Genomic DNA, 21,514 nt, shown 5'->3' with positions numbered 1-21,514 from the left:
GGCAATAGCAAAATTAAATTGCAATCCAACCCATAGAAGGCTTTACATTTTACAACTAAAAACGATAAATCTAAATACTTGGACTAAAATGTGGGACTAGGATCAATAAACTACATTACTTCATACCTAATCATATATGTATTCAACAGAAGAAGAAAAAATCGTGTGTACTTAAACTAGGCTTGGATTACATTTGTATCCCCATTTATAACAACACAGCAGTACAGGAACCTCTTAAAAGGAGGAGCTGGATTTTACGAGGAGCACTTTAACGCATCACCGCAGTCTTGTCCTGTTTGTCCAAAATGACGGACTTAACTACGTCTCCGGAGGACCACTGGAAAGTAAGTTAACGTGTTTATTTCACCCTGACGATGAACCAAAGTGAGCTGTACACCAGGTTTGAACCAGCAATGATAAAGAAAGCACATTGAGTTTTACTGCTTTTTTATTTTTTGTCCTGTCTTTGTTAGCCGAGCGGCTAACTTTGGTTAGCTTGCTGACGTCTGTGAAGCTGAAGTGTTTTGTAAGGACTACAAGTTAACAAAGCTAAAAGGACAGACCGTTTAAAATATAAATAGATAGATATGTTTTAACATTATTTCAAGTGTGGTGCAGAGCTGTAGACAAAATAGTGAGTTGAAATCTGAAGGATGCGTTTTTTTAAGTATTTGTCAAGATTATGGTGTGTCTAACATTTTGGTCTGTGAGCTAAACTGGACCATAGAGTCACACACAACACACAACAATCATAACACATTAATGACATTTACAACAAGTTTATTTTTATTTTTATTTTTCAATTTGTAGAGCATATTAGGTATGATCTTGTATTAGCATACATTATATAATGTTTTTTTTTTTTATAAAACTATAATATTTAGAGATGTCCCAATACACCTTTTTCATTTCTGATATGATACTGATATTGCAGCCTTGCGTATCGGCCGATACCGATATAAATCCGAGATCAGCATGAATCATACATAAAAAATTTTTTCCCTTTTTTTAAAAAAAAAATAAATAAAATAAAAAATCATTATTTTGTAGTGTGGAATGTTAAAAAAGGCTTGATCAAGTGATGTTACTCAAACAGAGAACAATATTCAGCAACAGTAGGTATGAGAAAAACTGACCAATTTATTATTAACCAATTGGTTACATACATTTTGAGTAAATTGAGTGAAATAAAAAAAAAATTAAAAAAATTGGGAAATTTGAATCCGATATTCGTTTTCAGGCTAATATCAGTTATCAATATCAGATCGTGACACCCCTAATAATATTAATTCAATATTTTAATAGAGCATGTTTTAAATTTAAATGAATGACATTTTTAGTTTAAGCCATTGGTTTCCAACCTTTTTTTGGATCGTGAACCTATTTTGATATCAAGTATTTCTGAAGACCCAACATACTAATTTTTTTTTTTTTTTAGAATGTTTTTTTTTTAATCTTTTTTTTTTTTTTTTTTTTTTCTGTATTTTCTTCTTCTTACTTCTAACTAGATTTATATTTGACAAAGTTGATACAATACAGTTTTTTTTTTTTTCTTTTTTCTTTTCTTTTTTTTTTTAAGATTGTGCATTTTCATTTGAATAATAATGATAGCTAAAACATTTTTTAAGCAACTCCATTTAAACCCCAGGCGACCCCACATGCGGTCTTAACCCCAAGGTTGAAAAACGTGGGTTTACGCACTTAAAATATATACATTTTTCTAAAAAAAATTGTTTAGGGAAAAATATGGACCTAAAAAAACCAACTTATTTGGTATGGGTATTATTGCTGTTAGTGATATTTAGCTGGCTTTGTGGCCAGTTCATTTAAATATCACCAACAGCATGAATTGTAGTTTTTCTGTTTTTTTAAAAATTTAGTATTGTGACTTTAGCCAAGATATAGATATAACACATAGTGGATTATGTTGATAATAATCGATAATGTTGACTCATCATTGCAGAATATTGTTAACGTGGCCCCTGGATCAGACAATCACAGTTCTGTGGCCCCCCTTGTACACCTCTGACATAGACTGGAAAAAAATGGCATTTTGTTAACCTTTTTTGGGTAGTTTATTGAACGAGGACATTTTTCTATTTTAGTTTTTTAGTGAAAATAACACTCTCCATCTGGAGACTAAGAATGAAATTGAAAGTGTGTGTGTCTGCGTGTGTGTCCACGTGTGTGTCTGCGTGTGTGTGTGTGTGTCCCAAATCAGGACAAAGCTCTGTAGGGGTGACACGTGCTTGTTGCTGCTTCTTTGTCGTTATATTTGGAACAGTACAGCTCTTGATATTCCGACCTCTCATCAGTTTTTTCCCACTTTTCCGTTTTCTCCTTCCTGGCGATGGCTTGGCAGACAGATGGTGCTTTCAGCGACAGTGGCTTCGACCCCAGTGAGTATTCAGCCAAATCATATTTTACTTTTGAGTCTTAGTACTTCATGTTAACTTTATTTACATTACAGTGTGGGGATTTAGGGAACAGGAGTATAAATGAGATCTATGTGGATTACCATACATTTTGCACAGTTAGGTCTTGTTTTGTCTCTAGGTTTCTTTGCTGAAGCTTCTCGTAAAGGTAGTGTTGTATCTCGGGCCAACAGCATCGGCTCAACAAGTGCCTCATCAGTGCCAAATACAGGTACAGTGGAATCTGCATCTGATTTGAGCACTAATCACTCACAAATAGTCCTCAGTTAGTTTCATACTTTATCTCTAATAAAAACCAAATTACAGAATACATATGTTTTTTTTTCTATGCTGTCTAATTAAGTCATAAATCTGTGTTATTTGTCATTCCACACAATGTCTGATGCAGAAGAGAAACACACAGGTACTTGAATAGCTCTGAGCAGTAAACTAATAGTAAACAGTTCATGTAGTTTTTGCTGTAATTTATTGCATGCGTTCCTGGGCTTTACCTTAAATAACATTTGTAAAACATCCATTGGGCCAAAAGTGGCCTGTTTAAAAACATGTTGCATGCAGATTTTTAACTGTAACTACTATACTATTGATGAATAATTTGGTTTGGTTTTTATTAGAAAAATAGAAATTATGTGATTCTGTTTCCATGATCAGTGAGAGAAATACAGCTAAAACATAACATAGTTACATACTGTACATTATGTTTGTAGTTTTTGAACTATTTTCTTTGGTGTGCATTTGTTTTGGGTCACAATCATGCCTCTAATGAACTGTAATTTGTTCCCAATTAGATGATGAAGACAGTGACTACAGACATGACACGTCGTATAAAGATTCCTATAAAGACCGGCGGAGACAAGCGCACACACAAGCCGAGCAGAAGCGGCGAGATGCTATCAAGGTAAGACTCGATCCGAGACGAGTGCAGTATTTAGGAGTCGTTCATGAGCCGCGTTTCAATAAGTGCTGCATTTGCCTTTATTCTTTTTTTTTTTTTTTTACATCAGAAAGGCTATGATGACCTCCAGTCAGTCGTCCCAACCTGCCAGCAGCCGTCAGAGTTTGTTGTGGGAGCGCAGAAAATCAGCAAGGCTAGTATACTGCAGAAAAGTAAGTTCTGATTTTAGCTTCTGAAATCATTGAAACCATTCCAAAGGCTTTAATGGTCCATGATACCTTGTTGTGATACACAGTGATACACAACCAGCCTTTTGTAATCCACCTCAAAAGCACTGAGCACATCCTGTCTTTTACTAAGGTGATCATTAGGATATCGGTAAATGCAATATTATAAAGAATCACTTCATTGGTTTTTACAAAGCATGTTGTTGTCATTGACTAGATATTGAGTTTCATGTTGAGCACACGTGAAGATGTAGAATAATAAATAATGCGTGTGGACAGTAAACATTACACGTGACCTGAATAAGAACGGCTCTTTAGAGCGGGTGGAGCTATTATCACAGTGGGAGCCAAGAAAATGTGTTTGTCGTTAATGTCAGCATTTAGAATAAGAGCTTTGTCTGCTTTTGTGGTCATTTTGTGTATATTTGTTGTTGTTTTGTGTTTTCATAGTTGTCGCTCTGAGTTTTTTGATGCCTTTTTGTTATTTTTTGGTCATATTGTGTATTTTTCTCTCATTTTTTGTTGTTGTGTTGTGTATTTTTGTTATCTAGTTTGTTTTTGGAGTCATTAAGTGTTTTTTTTTCCCCTGTCATTTTGTTTGTTGTTGTTTTGTATGTTAGAAGTAATTTATTATGTGTTTTTGTTGTTGTTTTGTAAATTGTAATTGATTTTGTATTTTTTTTTTCCTCTATTTTCTTTTTCATTCTCATTTTGACTGTTTTTGGGGGTAATTTTGTGTAATTTTCCTGCAAGTTTGTATCTTTTAAAAAAAGAAAAAAAAAAACTTGTGCGTCTGCTTCGGGTGCCGCACGAGATTAGAGAGTGGTCGTGTATGTCCACGCTTGAGACTGTAGTTATCCCTTTGTTAGCACTTAATCCACGAATAATACAATAATACATTTTAAAAATTGATTGTTAATTTATCCTAAATTCAAATAAGTTCAAAAAGTAATTTGAATTGGATTTGACACCCGCATATATCACATGTATTGTTTAGAAATGAGACCGGTGACGTTATTTTAGAAATGAAATTATTCATCCAATTTCAAACATGTCAGAGTTTAATAATTACTTTAGAAAAATAATGTCTTGTCCAATATCCAGATACGTTTTCTGTCCAAACTACAGCTTTCTCCAATTAGTTTACATTAGCAAAACATTTCAAGAAAACATCTTTCCACCATTGAAAGCAGATGTTCTTATAATAAACGATGCTTTATTAAATGAACAGATGATAAATAACTTCCCTCCTTGTGTATTTTGTTTAAAGCCATCGACTACATCCATTTTCTTCACAAAGAAAAGAAGAAGCAGGAGGAGGATGTTTCTTTACTGAGGAAAGAAGTGATGGCATTAAAGATCATGAAAACGTGAGCACAGACATTTGTTGAAGACGTTTCGATGTTGGGGTTATAAATGTTTGATTAACATTGAGCTGTGGCTATATTTACATGTTTTATCTCCTATGTGTTTTTATAGAAACTATGAGCACATTGTGAAAGCACACCAGAACAACCCTCAGCAGGGCGAGGACCAGGTCTCTGACCAGGTCAAGTTCAACATCTTTCAGAACATTATGGACTCTCTCTTCCAGTCCTTCAGCAGCTCAGTGTCACTGAGCAGCTTTCAGGAGCTGTCGGCCTGCGTCTTCAGCTGGATAGAGGAGCACTGTAAACCACAGGTAAGGCACAGCTAACGCTGCTTATTTATTTGTTCCAAGGTTTTTGCCAACGACGGTTGTTTTTGAAGCAGACTTTGTGTGTGAACCACCTTTTGTAGGGATAAAACAAAACTCTGATCCCTTTTTTTTGCTCTTTATTTAAAATCTGGCCCCAACGTGACATGGAAATGCCTCACATGCATGTTTTGGGACAATATTACACATTTACATGCTATTTTTCATTGGAAAACGGAGGATTGAATGTCTAGAAGGTGTTAAAATCAGGCAAATTAACAATTTTTTGCCATTATATTTTTACATTATGAGCAGGCAAAATATTTTCTCCTAATAGTGTAGTAATTTTATTACATATATATGTAATTAGAACCTTCTGGAGAACCTTGACATTTTTGGTAACTTTTTTCTTACCTGAGTTGAATTTCAGCTCATTTGTTGAACTTGAACATCCATTTTCTGACCCGCTTGCTCCTTTATTCAGGGTCACAGAGAATACAGTTATTACTTGTAACAAGGTGTTACGTTGTTACAAAGTGTTTAAGAACATATTGGCTCTAACAATTCCTTTTTCAGCTCTTTATTAAGTTTCAGTATGTATGGAGTCAAAGGCCTCCCAGTAATAAAAAACAGTTTATTACCACATAGAAGGAATAGAAGGCTTTTTGTCATCATACACAATGTACAATGAAATTAAAGGCATACTCTGGTGGTGCAAGAGTACAGGTATAAAAAAAAAAAAAGAGTATATAATAAAATAAAAACACAATAAGCTAGTAAAAATATGAAATTAAAATAAAATAAATAAAATGTACAATAGGAGAGCATTACATATATAATGCACATTGAAGAGTGACTGAAACAATGGAACAGGGTGTGTTCAGTACCCTGATTGCACTCATGAAATGTGTTAGTGAATCTCGAAGTGCAAGCCTTGATGGACCTGTACCTCTTCCCTGAGGGCAGCAGTGAGAACAGGGTGTGCACAGCAATGCTTGTGGCCCTGCACAAACGTCTGGTGTTATAGATGTCTGACAGAGAGGACAGCTGCACTGCTATGATGCTCTGTGCTGACTTCCTGACCATCTCCAGAACCTTCTTATCAACCTGAGAGCTGCTCCTGAACCACACCAGGATGTTATTAAAGCCTCTTTGATGTCAAAATCAGATATTAGGGTGACACCAACACTTAGGATATTAGGGTCATTATGGTAACGCTGTTTTTTTTTTATGTCTTCTTTCACAGACGCTGAGAGAATTTGTCCTGGGGGTGCTTCGGCAGGTCAATGGTCAGCTTTATTGATTGAAAGGAAGTTTTGGAATGACTCGGTAGAGCACACTCTCACCTCTCAGGGTGAAACAACTACTAAACTAGCAGCAGGCCTCGGCCCAGTATTTACCGTCACCTCCACTCATCAGCAAACGCTTGGATGGAACTCGGATTCCTTTACGACATGCACTAAAAAGCTGAGGAGTACTCGGAAAGATACACATATTAATGTGTTTTCTGTTATTGGGTCCATGGGTAGAGGAGGATTGTTGGGTTTCATAAACCGTTGTCTGCACAGGGAGAAGGATGGAGAGGAAAGCTCCCCATAGGCCTGATCCTCTTGGTTCCAGTTCACCACTAACACATCAAATGTATCAGGAAAGTGTTCAATAAGTGCAGGTTTACAATCACGTGTGCAATCAGGTGACTGCACGGTGTCATGGGTTTGTTCCAAACAATGTTTTCAAAAAGTATTAAATTGTTTGTTCCATAAAACCCACATGCTGATAGGCAGGGCTGGATGTGTGTGTTAAATGTGCTGCAGTTGCATATTGCAGGCTTTGTGTTAGTGTTGATTTAAAAAAAAAAATCTGATTGTTTTTGTCAAGTGATGTTTTAAAGAATGGTTGTACTGATGATATAAAAAAGATCCATTGTACTTTAATTGACATAAAAAATTTTAAAAAGAATATTGCTCTTATATTTTCCCAAATGCCACTCAAACTGAACACTAAACACTCCATAGCTGTAATATTTGACCTAGTGACAAGGAATATGATTACTTTGAATAAAATTAAATGCAAAATCAAGATTTATATAGCTTTCAAACACATTTATGTAAAGTAATGCATTTATGCATTTACAAGACGGCAGATTTTTACAAATGATACATTGTAAGACAATAGAAAGAAACCTGTTTTAGACGTAAACATTCATTGGCTTTTAAACTGAAAAACCCACCAAACAAAAGTTTTTATTAAACAAAAAAATGACCTTTAACTAAGAATTAATATATAAACATCGAATACACTAGGAATAGCAGAACAGCTTTAAATCCTCCAGTATTAGGTTGTCTGATGTTTACAGGCTTTCTTTTGTAAATAACTACAGGTTTGCTAACATTTACTGTGGGTTTTTAACTCCATGTTTTTTTTTTTTTAAAGTACTATTTTACAAAGTCCTTCAGTAAAGTCCATTTAAGAAGGTGTTTTTTTGTCATTCAGGAGCTTGGAATGACCACCTTCATGTCCTCATCAGTCTCCACCCCAACTTCATCCTGTGAGGGACAAAACACGTGAGGCGTTCACAGGCCATCAGGGATTAAATAAACTATTTATTTCTATTATACTCACCAGAAACTCCTTTTTGCTCTTTGGGTATCCCTCCAAGATGGCATTCATCATGTCTGAAGCCTGGCAAACACATCACAGAGTGTGTGAATAACGATTGTGGAGCTTTTGTAGGGTTGACATACAGGCCACTTTAAGGCAGCCAAGTTTTAGGATTCTCAGAACTTTGCTACTTAAATCAGGAAAAATGTACCAAAATGGGAGGACGATGCCCTACGATTTTTAGGCAGAAACAGACAATTTCTGTTTTTATTTCAGCACGGGAAAATGTGTTAAAGTGTAAATAAAATACACATTACCAGTCTCTTCCTTTTCTTCCACTCTTTGACATACACATCTCGGGCTTTATATACCTTCAGAAAATAAAACACATTAATGTGCACAGCATTATTTTTAATAGATAATAAATAACATCATAGTGTGTGCCTCATTAAATGTATCAAACATTTACTGTTTAAAAGGAAGGAAAACAGGTTGAAATTGCTGATTGAAAGTTTGTTTTCATGTGAACTGTAAACGAATCATTTGTAGCCATTTTTTGCACATTGCATTGTGGGATGTGGAGTCCCATAAACAGATGCATAGAAGTGTTTATTTCATCTTACCGTGATTTCTTGTTTTTCTTCACAGACAAAGATTACAGTGACACCATTTTTGTTTTCGTTCTCGGTATTCCTTGTGATTTACGAAAAATTAAGTAAAAACATTTCTTTGCACCCGACTGTTAAAATGTCAACATACGGATCATTTAAGGTGAAGCCGCAATTTCTACCTTTTTCCCTTCTTTTTGAAGTAAATGATATTCGATTCCTAGATCTATAAGGCACACTAGGCCTGGGCAATATATCGAGACTCAAGATATATTGAGTTTTCTATTTTGGCGATATAGAAAATGACAATATCCTCGATATCAATACATTTTTATTTTATAGCTTGTTTTGTATTAAAATACTTGTTTTAGGAGTCTAGTCTGCTTTTGCTACTTCTCAGAACAACATGAAAAGCTCACATGGATTTCTGAGTGCGTTCTAACCGAGACCTTCCCCTAAACAGCCACACTACAGAACTCACTCACACGTGCTGTCTCTTTGAAGAGAAAAAACTAAAGTGCGACATATTGTGCAGCTATTTGTTAAAAAATGTGCCTGTGTGGCGTTTTGCATCAGCAAATTTAACCTAGAACTGTCTTTCTGGTCAGTAAAAAAACATCGAGATTTACATTGTATATCGTTTTGGTCCATATCGTCCCACCCTAAGGCAGACACTATGATTGTATCTAATAGAAACACATGGGGGTGGGGTAACAGCTATAAAAAACATGTTTGAAAGAAAATGATCCTCCTACCTTCTCTTTCTCCTCTGGGGTGACATGATTTGTGGCAGTTTTGATCTTCTCCAGGCGAGCTGTGTATCCCGTGCACTCTGCCTTCAGTTCCTGGATCTGTGAGGTCATTTCCTCTGTGGTGAGGGTGCTGTTCAGCTCCTTCAACTCTGTTAAAAACACACATGATAACGCACCAATCCCCTCAAAAGGACAAGCAATACACCACAAAGATGTACTAAAAGCAACACCTGAATCCAGCTGTTTGCAGCTGTGCGTAAGCGCCTGCACCTCTGCATTGAGCTCTGAAATCTGACCATCCATCGCCTTCAGGTCGGAGTCTTTCACATCTTTAAACTGAGCCTGAGGAAGTTCAAGTCAATTTGAAATAAAGACATTGTTAGATTTTTAAATATGACGGCAATGTTCCTTCTGAAATGATCAAACAAACCTGATCAGCAAAATAGATCTTCTGCTTGCCGTAGATTTTCTCCTTTATTTTGCCCTCCAATGCCAGCAGCTCCATGGCTTTGACCACAGCCTGATGGGAAACGGTGCATTGCATACGTCTTACCACCAGGTTGCACCGGTTTGAAATAAATATTTATCATTCTCACCGTTTTGCCAAACCCGTGCTGCTTTTGTAAGTTACAGAACACATCCTGAGCACTGTAAGGACGGTTTTTCTCATTGAGATAGGCCAGGATGTGAGTGGCCCCTGTGAACAACAGCAGAAGTTAGTCTCCACTCACTCACAGTATACTAGTGGTGGTTAAATATTACTTTTATCTGCAATTAGAGGCAGAATTTCACTTTTTTCCCCCAATCAGATTACTAAAATCCATGAAAAATCTGTAAAAAATAGAATAATATAGACTCTGTACCAGGCTACTTAAACTGATACTGGTTGGGACTGGGTTCAAGTAAATCAATCTATTTGGATTGTTTTTTTGTTTTTTTTTTTTAAATGGCCTGATATCGATTTATAAAATCCTAAAATTGATTATTTAATGTCTTAGTTACTGTGTGTAATGCAGTGCTGTGGGCTTGATTCTTATTGTTAACATTAATGTTTAATAATAAACCAAAATTAGTATACTAATGTTTAGGAGTGTGTATTGCCTGGCATCTGGCGATACGATTCGTATCCCGATACGATACAATACGATATGTCCCGATATGAAAGTTTTCTGCAGTGGTAAAGACTTTTGTGGTTATATAAAATTAAAAAAAATTAAAAATCAATATGGTGCATTTGTAATCGATCAGAGAATCGTGCGACGTAATATCGCCAAAGCAATTTTTTTCAACACCCCTACTAATGTATTTATTAATTACTTTCTACTATTTACAGCATTTGATCCCTGACAATCTAATTCACATTCAAGTGAAATTGCTACTGCGGCTGAAAAATCATTCATTAAATTGAAAATTAAACGAAATCGAAACCCAACTCTAAATATCGTTCACAATAAAGAATAATAATAATAATTTTTAAAAAAAGAGTTAAACACTTGCAGTGCATCTAATGCAACAGTCCACGTGCTAGGACATTTCTTCATATATATATATATATATATATATATATATATATATATATATATAATAGATTTGGTTCACAGTGCGTATGTTTACCAAACACTGTAAATGACACATCTTGAATAATTTACTGTATAATTAAGCGTGTGATAATGTCCATAATAAGCCCTGTTAGTGAACACCTGTATGCTAACGTTAGCTGACACCCTTAAATCAAACAGTTCCACTTTAACAGAAGCTCTTATTGCAGCACAAGGCACAGGAACACTTTTAAATGTCTCTTTACAATAAAAACAAGAAACCTTTCCCACAGCAACAGACGCTAAACCTACCGTTATCTTTTTTACTCATTTCTACGGTCCTTCTTTTAGCTTCACAATCACTGTTGATTCTCGCGCGTAACGTGCGTCACGACAAAGATCTAATATTTTAAGACACGCTCACTATGTGACAAATATCTGCCACCCTGTCAGAACATAACTAATTATTTTATTCAGACATATTGACGTAATTTAATTTTTTTAAATTGGAAGAATTATTCTTCCACTATGAAAGCAGCTCTACATTTGAGATGTTTACAAACAAGTGGAAAAATAAAAGAGTGAGAGCTCATTTTAAAGACGGAGGATCGTTTCTGTCTTTAGACGTAAACATAAAGCTGCTCGATTTTATCTGGAGTTAATTTAAAATAACATGTTTTAGGTGTTTATGTGCGTCTTTATTCTCTTAACTGCAGTTTAGACAACTATGGGTTTTTTTTTTTTTTTTTACTATTACTATACGCCTAACAGTAGTTTGCCAAGAGATCTAACGAAAAGTCTTAAAAAATAACTGTTTTATTGATTTCTAAGAATCAAGAGGAGAATATGCTTAGAATAAATGTATTTTCATAGTTTTTCTATTTGTTTTCAATTTTATGCCTTACTATAGCCTTGCTGACTTTATACCTAAAATTGAAAAGAAAAAAAAAAAAATATCAAGTTGTTTCCTTTTTTATGCCTTACTATAGCCTTACCTACTATATACCTAAAAAAGAAAAAATGAAAAATAAAAATCAATTTGTTTCCATTTTTTATGCCTTACTATAGCCTTACCTACTTAATACCTAAAATTGAAAAATAAAAATAATCAAGTTGTTTCCATTTTATGCCTTACTATAGCCTTACCTACTAAATAACTGAAAATGAAAAAAAAAAAAAAAAAAAATCAATTTGTTTCCATTTTTATGCCTTACTATAGCCTTACCTACAATATAACTAAAAATGGAAAAAAAAAAAAATCAAGGTGTTTCCTTTTTTATGCCTTATTATAGCCTTACCTACTATATACTTAAAATGAAAAAATAAAAATGAAAAATCTATTTGTTTTCAATTTTATGCCTTACTATAGCCTTGCTGACTTTATACCTAAAAATGAAAAGAAAAAAAAAAAAATCAAGTTGTTTCCTTTTTTATGCCTTACTATAGCCTTACCTACTAAATAACTGAAAATGAAAAAATGAAAAATAAAAATCAATTTGTTTCCATTTTTTATGCCTTACTATAGCCTTACCTACTAAATAACTGAAAATGAAAAAAAAAAAAAATTAATCAAGTTGTTTCCATTTTATGCCTTCCTATAGCCTTACCTACTATATACCTAAAAAAGAAAAAATGAAAAATAAAAATCAATTTGTTTCCATTTTTTATGCCTTACCTACATAATACCTAAAATTGAAAAATAAAAATAATCAAGTTGTTTCCATTTTATGCCTTACTATAGCCTTACCTACTAAATAACTGAAAATGAAAAAATAAAAAATAAATATCTATTTGTTTTCAATTTTATGCCTTACTATAGCCTTACCTACTAAATAACTGAAAATGAAAAAATAAAAAATAAATATCTATTTGTTTTCAATTTTATGCCTTACTATAGCCTTACCTACTATATACCTAAAAATGAAAAAAAAAAAAAAATCAAGTTGTTTCCTTTTTTATGCCTTACTATTGCCTTACCTACTATATACCTAAAATTTAAAAAAAAAAATCAAGTTGTTTCCTTTTTTATGCCTTATTATAGCCTTACCTACTATATACCTAAAAAAGAAAAAATGAAAAATAAAAATCAATTTGTTTTCCATTTTATGCCTTACTATAGCCTTACCTACTAAATAACTGAAAATGAAAAAAAATAAATAATCAAGTTGTTTCCATTTTATGCCTTACTATAGCCTTACCTACTATATAACTAAAAATGGAAAAAAAAAGAAAAAACAAGGTGTTTCCTTTTTTATGCCTTATTATAGCCTTACCTACTATATACCTAAAATGAAAAAAAAATAAATAAATATCTATTTGTTTTCACTTTTATGCCTTACTATAGCCTTACCTACTATATACCTAAAATGAAAAAATGAAAAATAAAAATCAATTTGTTTCCATTTTTTATGCCTTACTATAGCCTTACCTACTTAATACCTAAAATTGAAAAATAAAAATAATCAAGTTGTTTCCATTTTATTCCTTACTATAGCCTTACCTACTAAATAACTGAAAATGAAAAAATAAAAAATAAATATCTATTTGTTTTCAATTTTATGCCTTACTATAGCCTTACCTACTATATACCTAAAAAAGAAAAAATGAAAAATAAAAATCAATTTGTTTTCCATTTTATGCCTTACTATAGCCTTACCTACTAAATAACTGAAAATGAAAAAAAATAAATAATCAAGTTGTTTCCATTTTATGCCTTACTATAGCCTTACCTTCTATATAACTAAAAATGGAAAAAAAAAAAAAAATCAAGGTGTTTACTTTTTTATGCCTTATTATAGCCTTACCTACTATATACCTAAAATGAAAAAATAAAAAATAAATATCTATTTGTTTTCAATTTTATGCCTTACTATAGCCTTACCTACTTAATACCTAAAAATGAAAAAAAAAAAAAAAAAAAAAATCAAGTTGTTTCCTTTTTTATGCCTTACTATAGCCTTACCTACTATATAACTAAAAATGGGAAAAAAATAAATAATCAAGTTGTTTCCATTTTATGCCTTATTATAGCCTTACCTACTATATACCTAAAATGAAAAAATAAAAAATAAAAATTAATTTGTTTCCATTTTTTATTTCTTATTATAGCCTTACCTACTATATACCTAAAATGAAAAAATAAAAAATAAAAATCAAGTTGTTTCTCTTTTTATGCCTTATTATAGCCTTACCTACTATATACCTAAAATGAAAAAATAAAAAATAAAAATCAATTTGTTTCTCTTTTTATGCCTTATTATAGCCTTACCTACTATATACCTAAAATGAAAAAATAAAAAATAAAAATCAATTTGTTTCCATTTTTTATGTCTTACTATAGCCTTACCTACTATATAACTAAAATGAAAAAATAAAAATAAAAAATCTATTTGTTTTCAATTATATGCCTTACTATAGCCTTGCTGACTTTATACCTAAAAATGAAAAGAAAAATATAATAATAATCAAGTTGTTTCCATTTTATGCCTTACTATAGCCTTACCTACTAAATAACTGAAAATGAAAAAAAAAGATAATAATCAAGTTGTTTCCATTTTATGCCTTATTATAGCCTTACCTACTATATACCTAAAAAATAAAAAATGAAAAATAAAAATTAATTTGTTTCCATTTTTTATGCCTTACTATAGCCTTACCTACTATATACCTAAAATTGAAAAAAAAAATAATCAAGTTGTTTCCATTTTATGCCTTACTATAGCCTTACCTACTATACACCTAAAATGAAAAAATAAAAATAAAAAATCTATTTGTTTTCAATTTTATGCCTTACTATAGCCTTGCTGACTTTGAACCTATAAAAGGAAAAGAAAAAAAAAAAAAAAAAAAAAAAAAAAATCAAGTTGTTTCCTTTTTATGCCTTACTATAGCCTTACCTACTATATACCTAAAATCAAAAAATAAAAATAAAAAATCTATTTGTTTTCAATTTTATGCCTTACTATAGCCTTGCTGACTTTGAACCTAAAAATGAAAAGAAAAAAAAAAAAAAAATAATAATCAAGTTGTTTTGGTTTTTTTATGCCTTATTATAGCCTTACCTACTATATACCTAAAATGAAAAAATAAAAAATAAAAATCAATTTGTTTCCATTTTTTATGTCTTACTATAGCCTTACCTACTATATAACTAAAATGAAAAAATAAAAATAAAAATCTATTTGTTTTCAATTATATGCCTTACTATAGCCTTGCTGACTTTATACCTAAAAATGAAAAGAAAAAAATAATAATAATCAAGTTGTTTCCATTTTATGCCTTACTATAGCCTTACCTACTTTATACCTAAAATTGAAAAAAAAAATAATCAAGTTGTTTCCATTTTATGCCTTATTATAGCCTTACCTACTATATACCTAAAAAATAAAAAATGAAAAATAAAAATTAATTTGTTTCCATTTTTTATGCCTTACTATAGCCTTACCTACTATATACCTAAAATTGAAAAAAAAAAATAATCAAGTTGTTTCCATTTTATGCCTTACTATAGCCTTACCTACTAAATAACTGAAAATGAAAAAAAAAAAAATAATAATCACGTTGTTTCCATTTTATGCCTTACTATAGCCTTACCTACTATACACCTAAAATGAAAAAATAAAAATAAAAAATCTATTTGTTTTCAATTTTATGCCTTACTATAGCCTTGCTGACTTTGAACCTAAAAATGAAAAGAAAAAAAAAAAAAAAAAAAAAATCAAGTTGTTTCCTTTTTATGCCTTACTATAGCCTTACCTACTATATACCTAAAATGAAAAAATAAAAATAAAAATCTATTTGTTTTCAATTTTATGCCTTACTATAGCCTTGCTGACTTTGAACCTAAAAATGAAAAGAAAAAAAAAAAAAAAAAAAAATCAAGTTGTTTCCTTTTTATGCCTTACTATAGCCTTACCTACTATATAACTAAAAATGAAAAAAAAAAAAAAATCAAGTTGTTTCTTTTTTTATGGCCTATTATAGCCATACCTACTATATACCTAAAATGAAAAAATAAAAAATAAAAATCAATTTGTTTCTCTTTTTATGCCTTATTATAGCCATACCTACTATATACCTAAAATGAAAAAATAAAAAATAAAAATCAAGTTGTTTCTCTTTTTATGCCTTACTATAGCCTTACCTACTATATACCTAAAAAAGAAAAAATGAAAAATAAAAATCAATTTGTTTCCATTTTTTATGCCTTACTATAGCCTTACCTACTATATACCTAAAATCAAAAAATAAAAATAAAAAATCTATTTGTTTTCAATTTTATGCCTTACTATAGCCTTGCTGACTTTGAACCTAAAAATGAAAAGAAAAAAAAAAAAAAAATAATAATCAAGTTGTTTTGGTTTTTTTATGCCTTATTATAGCCTTACCTACTATATACCTAAAATGAAAAAATAAAAAATAAAAATCAATTTGTTTCCATTTTTTATGTCTTACTATAGCCTTACCTACTATATAACTAAAATGAAAAAATAAAAATAAAAAATCTATTTGTTTTCAATTATATGCCTTACTATAGCCTTGCTGACTTTATACCTAAAAATGAAAAGAAAAAAATAATAATAATCAAGTTGTTTCCATTTTATGCCTTACTATAGCCTTACCTACTTTATACCTAAAATTGAAAAAAAAAATAATCAAGTTGTTTCCATTTTATGCCTTATTATAGCCTTACCTACTATATACCTAAAAAATAAAAAATGAAAAATAAAAATTAATTTGTTTCCATTTTTTATGCCTTACTATAGCCTTACCTACTATATACCTAAAATTGAAAAAAAAAATAATCAAGTTGTTTCCATTTTATGCCTTACTATAGCCTTACCTACTAAATAACTGAAAATGAAAAAAAAAAAAAATAATAATCACGTTGTTTCCATTTTATGCCTTACTATAGCCTTACCTACTATACACCTAAAATGAAAAAATAAAAATAAAAAATCTATTTGTTTTCAATTTTATGCCTTACTATAGCCTTGCTGACTTTGAACCTAAAAATGAAAAGAAAAAAAAAAAAAAAAAAAAATCAAGTTGTTTCCTTTTTATGCCTTACTATAGCCTTACCTACTATATACCTAAAATGAAAAAATAAAAATAAAAAATCTATTTGTTTTCAATTTTATGCCTTACTATAGCCTTGCTGACTTTGAACCTAAAAATGAAAAGAAAAAAAAAAAAAAAAAAAAAATCAAGTTGTTTCCTTTTTATGCCTTACTATAGCCTTACCTACTATATAACTAAAAATGAAAAAAAAAAAAAAAATCAAGTTGTTTCTTTTTTTATGGCCTATTATAGCCATACCTACTATATACCTAAAATGAAAAAATAAAAAATAAAAATCAATTTGTTTCTCTTTTTATGCCTTATTATAGCCATACCTACTATATACCTAAAATGAAAAAATAAAAAATAAAAATCAAGTTGTTTCTCTTTTTATGCCTTATTATAGCCTTACCTACTATATACCTAAAATGAAAAAAAAAAAAATAAAAATCAATTTGTTTCTCTTTTTATGCCTTATTATAGCCTTACCTACTATATACCTAAAATGAAAAAAATAAAAAATAAAAATCAATTTGTTTCCATTTTTTATGCCTTACTATAGCCTTACCTACTATATAACTAAAAATGAAAAGAAAAAAAAAACAACAACAATTTGTTTCCATTTTTATGTCTTATTAAAGCCTTACGTACTATACACCTAAAAATAAAATTTAAAATTAATAAAAAATCAAGTTGTTTTCTTTTTATGCCTTATTATAGCCTTACCTACTATATACCTAAAATGAAAAAAAAAAAAAAAAAATCTATTTGTTTTCATTTTTTTGCCCTACTATAGCCGTGCTTACTTTATACCTAAAAATGAAAAATAAAAATCAATTTGTTTCCATTTTTTATGCCTTACTATTGCCTTACCTACTATATACCTAAAAAAGAAGAAAAAAAAAAATCAAGTCTTTTTCTTTTAATGCCTTACTATAGCCTTACCTACTATATAACTAAAAATGAAAAAAACAAACAAAAATTAATTTGTTTTCATTTGTATGCCTTATTAAAGCCTCACCTACTATACACCTAAAAATGTAAAAAAATCTATTTGTTTTCATTTTTTTGCCCTACTATAGCCGTGCTTACTTTATACCTAAAAATGAAAAATAAAAATCAATTTGTTTCCATTTTTTATGCCTTACTATTGCCTTACCTACTATATACCTAAAAAAGAAGAAAAAAAAAAATCAAGTCTTTTTCTTTTAATGCCTTACTATAGCCTTGCTTACTTTATACCTAAAAATGAAAAAAAAAAAAAAAAATAAAATCAAGTTGTTTTCTTTTTTATGCCTTCCTACATACCTACTATATAACTAAAAATGAAAAAAATAATAAATAATCAAGTTGTTTCCTTTTTTTGCCTTATGATAGCCATACCTACTATATAGCTAAAATGACAAAATAAAAAATAAAAGATAAAATTCTATTTGTTTCCTTTTTTATGCCTTACTATAGCCTTACCTACTAAATAACTGAAAATGAAAAAATGAAAAATAAAAATCAATTTGTTTCCATTTTATGCCTTCCTATAGCCTTACCTACTATATACCTAAAATTTAAAAAAAAAAATCAAGTTGTTTCCTCTTTTATGCCTTACTATAGCCTTACCTACTATATACCTAAAAAAGAAAAAATGAAAAATAAAAATCAATTTGTTTCCATTTTTTATGCCTTACTATAGCCTTACCTACTTAATACCTAAAATTGAAAAATAAAAATAATCAAGTTGTTTCCATTTTATTCCTTACTATAGCCTTACCTACTAAATAACTGAAAATGAAAAAATAAAAAATAAATATCTATTTGTTTTCAATTTTATGCCTTACTATAGCCTTACCTACTATATACCTAAAAATGAAAAAAAAAAAAAAAATCAAGTTGTTTCCTTTTTTATGCCTTACTATAGCCTTACCTACTATATACCTAAAATTTAAAAAAAAAAATCAAGTTGTTTCCTTTTTTATGCCTTACTATAGCCTTACCTACTATATACCTAAAATTTAAAATAAAAAATCAAGTTGTTTCCTTTTTTATGCCTTACTATAGCCTTACCTACTATATACCTAAAAAAGAAAAAATGAAAAATAAAAATCAATTTGTTTCCATTTTTTATGCCTTACTATAGCCTTACCTACTATATACCTAAAATTTAAAAAAAAAAATCAAGTTGTTTCCTTTTTTATGCCTTACTATAGCCTTACCTACTATATACCTAAAATTTAAAATAAAAAATCAAGTTGTTTCCTTTTTTATGCCTTACTATAGCCTTACCTACTATATACCTAAAAAAGAAAAAATGAAAAATAAAAATCAATTTGTTTCCATTTTTTATGCCTTACTATAGCCTTACCTACTTAATACCTAAAATTGAAAAATAAAAATAATCAAGTTGTTTCCATTTTATGCCTTACTATAGCCTTACCTACTAAATAACTGAAAATGGAAAAAAAATAAAAAATAATCAAGTTGTTTCCATTTTATGCCTTACTATAGCCTTACCAACTAAATAACTGAAAATGAAAAAAAAAAAAATAATAATCAAGTTGTTTCCATTTTATGCCTTACTATAGCCTTACCTACTATATACCTAAAAATGAAAAAAATGAAAAAAAAAAAAAAAAATGAAAAAAAAAAAAAAAAAAAAACAAAAATCAAGTTGTTTTCTTTTTTATGCCTTACTATAGCCTTACCTACTTTATACCTAAAATTGAAAAAAAAAAAAAAAATCAAGTTGTTTCCTTTTTTATGCCTTACTATAGCCTTACCTACTAAATAACTGAAAATGAAAAAAAAAAAAAAAATAATCAAGTTGTTTCCATTTTATGCCTTATTATAGCCTTACCTACTATATACCTAAAATGAAAAGAAAAAAAAAAAAAAAATCAAGTTGTTTCCTTTTTTATGCCTTACTATAGCCTTACCTCCTATATTATCTGAAAACGAAAAAAAACATCAAGTTGTTTCCATTTTATGCCTTACTATAGCCTTACCTACTTTATACCTAAAATTAAAAAAAAAAAAAATCAAGTTGTTTCCTTTTTTATGCCTTACTATAGCCTTACCAACTAAATAACTGAAAAAAAAAAAAAATAATAATAATCAAGTTGTTTCCATTTTATGCCTTACTATAGCCTTACCTACTAAATTACTGAAAATGAAAAAAAAAATAATAATAATCAAGTTGTTTTGTTTTTTTATGCCTTATTATAGCCTTACCTACTATATACTTAAAATGAAAAAATAAAAATAAAAAATCAAGTTGTTTCTTTTTTTATGCCTTACTATAGCCTTACCTACTATATAACTAAAAATGAAAAAAAGAAAAAAAAAATAATAATTTGTTTCCTTTTGTATGCCTTATTAAAGCCGTACCTACTATACACCTAAAAATAAAAAAAATAAAAAATAAAAAAAATCAAGTTTCCTTTTTATAGCCTCACCTACTCTATACCTGAAAATGAAAAAAAAAAATCAAGTTGTTTCCTTTTTTATGCCTTACTATAGCCTTGCTTACTTTATACCTAAAAATGAAAAGAAAAAAAAAAAAAATCAAATTGTTTCCTTTTTTATGCCTTACTATAGCCTTACCTACTATATAACTAAAAATGAAAAAAAAAAAAAATCAAGTTGTTTCCTTTTTTATGCCTTACTGTAGCCTTACTTACTATATACCTAAAAATGAAAGAAACAAAATCAAGTTTTTTCATTTTAATGCCGTACATACTATATACCTAAAAAAGAAGAAGAAAAAAATCAAGGTGTTTCCATTTTTTGCCTTACCTCAAATTAAAAATGAAAAAAAAAAATTCAAAATGGTAATATTTTCATGCTTTCTTACATGCCTTACCTTAAAAAAAAAAAGTCAGATTGTTACTTCTTATTTTTAGCAGTTTTGACGATTTCATCACCTGAAAATCTCAATGGTTTCCCATCCAAGTACTAACCAGGTCCATCCCTGCATAGTTTCTGAGACCTGGTGAGATCAACCAATGACAGGCAGGTATGGCCACATGAAGCATCACCTCTGAAATGTGGGTGTTTTTCACATTTTACCTCAATTAAAAAAAAATCAAATTGTTTCATGCCTTATCATAGCCTTATCTACTATATACCTAAAATAGAATAAATACATAAATAAATAAATCAATCAAATTTTTTTCACTTGATACCTTACTATAGCCTTACCTACGATAACCTTAGCAAAAATAAAATGTTTTCATTTTTATGCCTTGCTATAGCCTTACCTCAAAAAATAAATAAATAAATGTTTCTATTTTCATGCCTTATTATAGCCTCACCTACTATATACCTAAAATAGAAGAAAAAAACAAAAATTCAAATTGTTTCCATTTTTATCCCTTACCTCAAAAAAAAAAAAAAAAAAAACAAACTCATTTTTAATGCATTATTATATCCTTACTTATCTTACCTAAAAAAATGAAATCTTTTCCATTTTTATGCCTTACCTACTCTAGCCTTACACACACATGAAAAAATCAAATTGTTTCCATTTTTATGCCTTACTTATGCCTCACGACAAAAAAAAAACCAAAATTCCAGTCTCTATTTTCCTGCCTTATTATATATAGCAATACCTTAAAAAATATATATAGTAAAAAATCAGATTGTTACTTCCTATATTTAGTGGTTTTGACGATTTCATCACCCCTCTGCAGCACTTGAAAATCTCAGTGGTTTCCCATCCAAGTACTAACCA

General features: G+C 29.9%; 2 protein-coding genes across 2 annotated transcripts; one reads left to right on the top strand and one right to left on the bottom strand.

Moving 5' to 3' along the window:
* Positions 1-246: 246 nt before the first annotated feature.
* On the top strand, positions 247-7,191 carry mlx (MAX dimerization protein MLX). The gene is made up of 8 exons (XM_028455929.1): positions 247-344; positions 2,363-2,399; positions 2,557-2,646; positions 3,224-3,333; positions 3,440-3,542; positions 4,828-4,927; positions 5,037-5,238; positions 6,479-7,191. Exons 1-8 carry the CDS (start codon positions 306-308, stop codon positions 6,533-6,535), a joined length of 738 nt encoding a protein of 245 aa, XP_028311730.1. The 5' UTR covers positions 247-305; the 3' UTR covers positions 6,536-7,191.
* A 455-nt stretch (positions 7,192-7,646) lies between these two features.
* On the bottom strand, positions 7,647-11,265 carry psmc3ip (PSMC3 interacting protein). Its single transcript, XM_028455930.1, has 8 exons — positions 11,044-11,265; positions 9,790-9,890; positions 9,624-9,713; positions 9,424-9,535; positions 9,197-9,342; positions 8,151-8,204; positions 7,855-7,914; positions 7,647-7,778 (listed from the first exon to the last, which is right to left on the bottom strand). The coding sequence occupies exons 1-8, from the start codon at positions 11,060-11,062 to the stop codon at positions 7,722-7,724; spliced, it is 639 nt and encodes a 212-aa protein (XP_028311731.1). The 5' UTR covers positions 11,063-11,265; the 3' UTR covers positions 7,647-7,721.
* Between the last annotated feature and the right edge of the window lie 10,249 nt (positions 11,266-21,514).

The sequence above is a fragment of the Gouania willdenowi genome, chromosome 8 (assembly GCF_900634775.1).
Source record: "Gouania willdenowi chromosome 8, fGouWil2.1, whole genome shotgun sequence".
Lineage (NCBI taxonomy): Eukaryota > Metazoa > Chordata > Actinopteri > Blenniiformes > Gobiesocidae > Gouania > Gouania willdenowi.
Note: the sequence above shows the minus strand (reverse complement) of the source record. Positions and strands in the feature narration are given on the sequence as shown.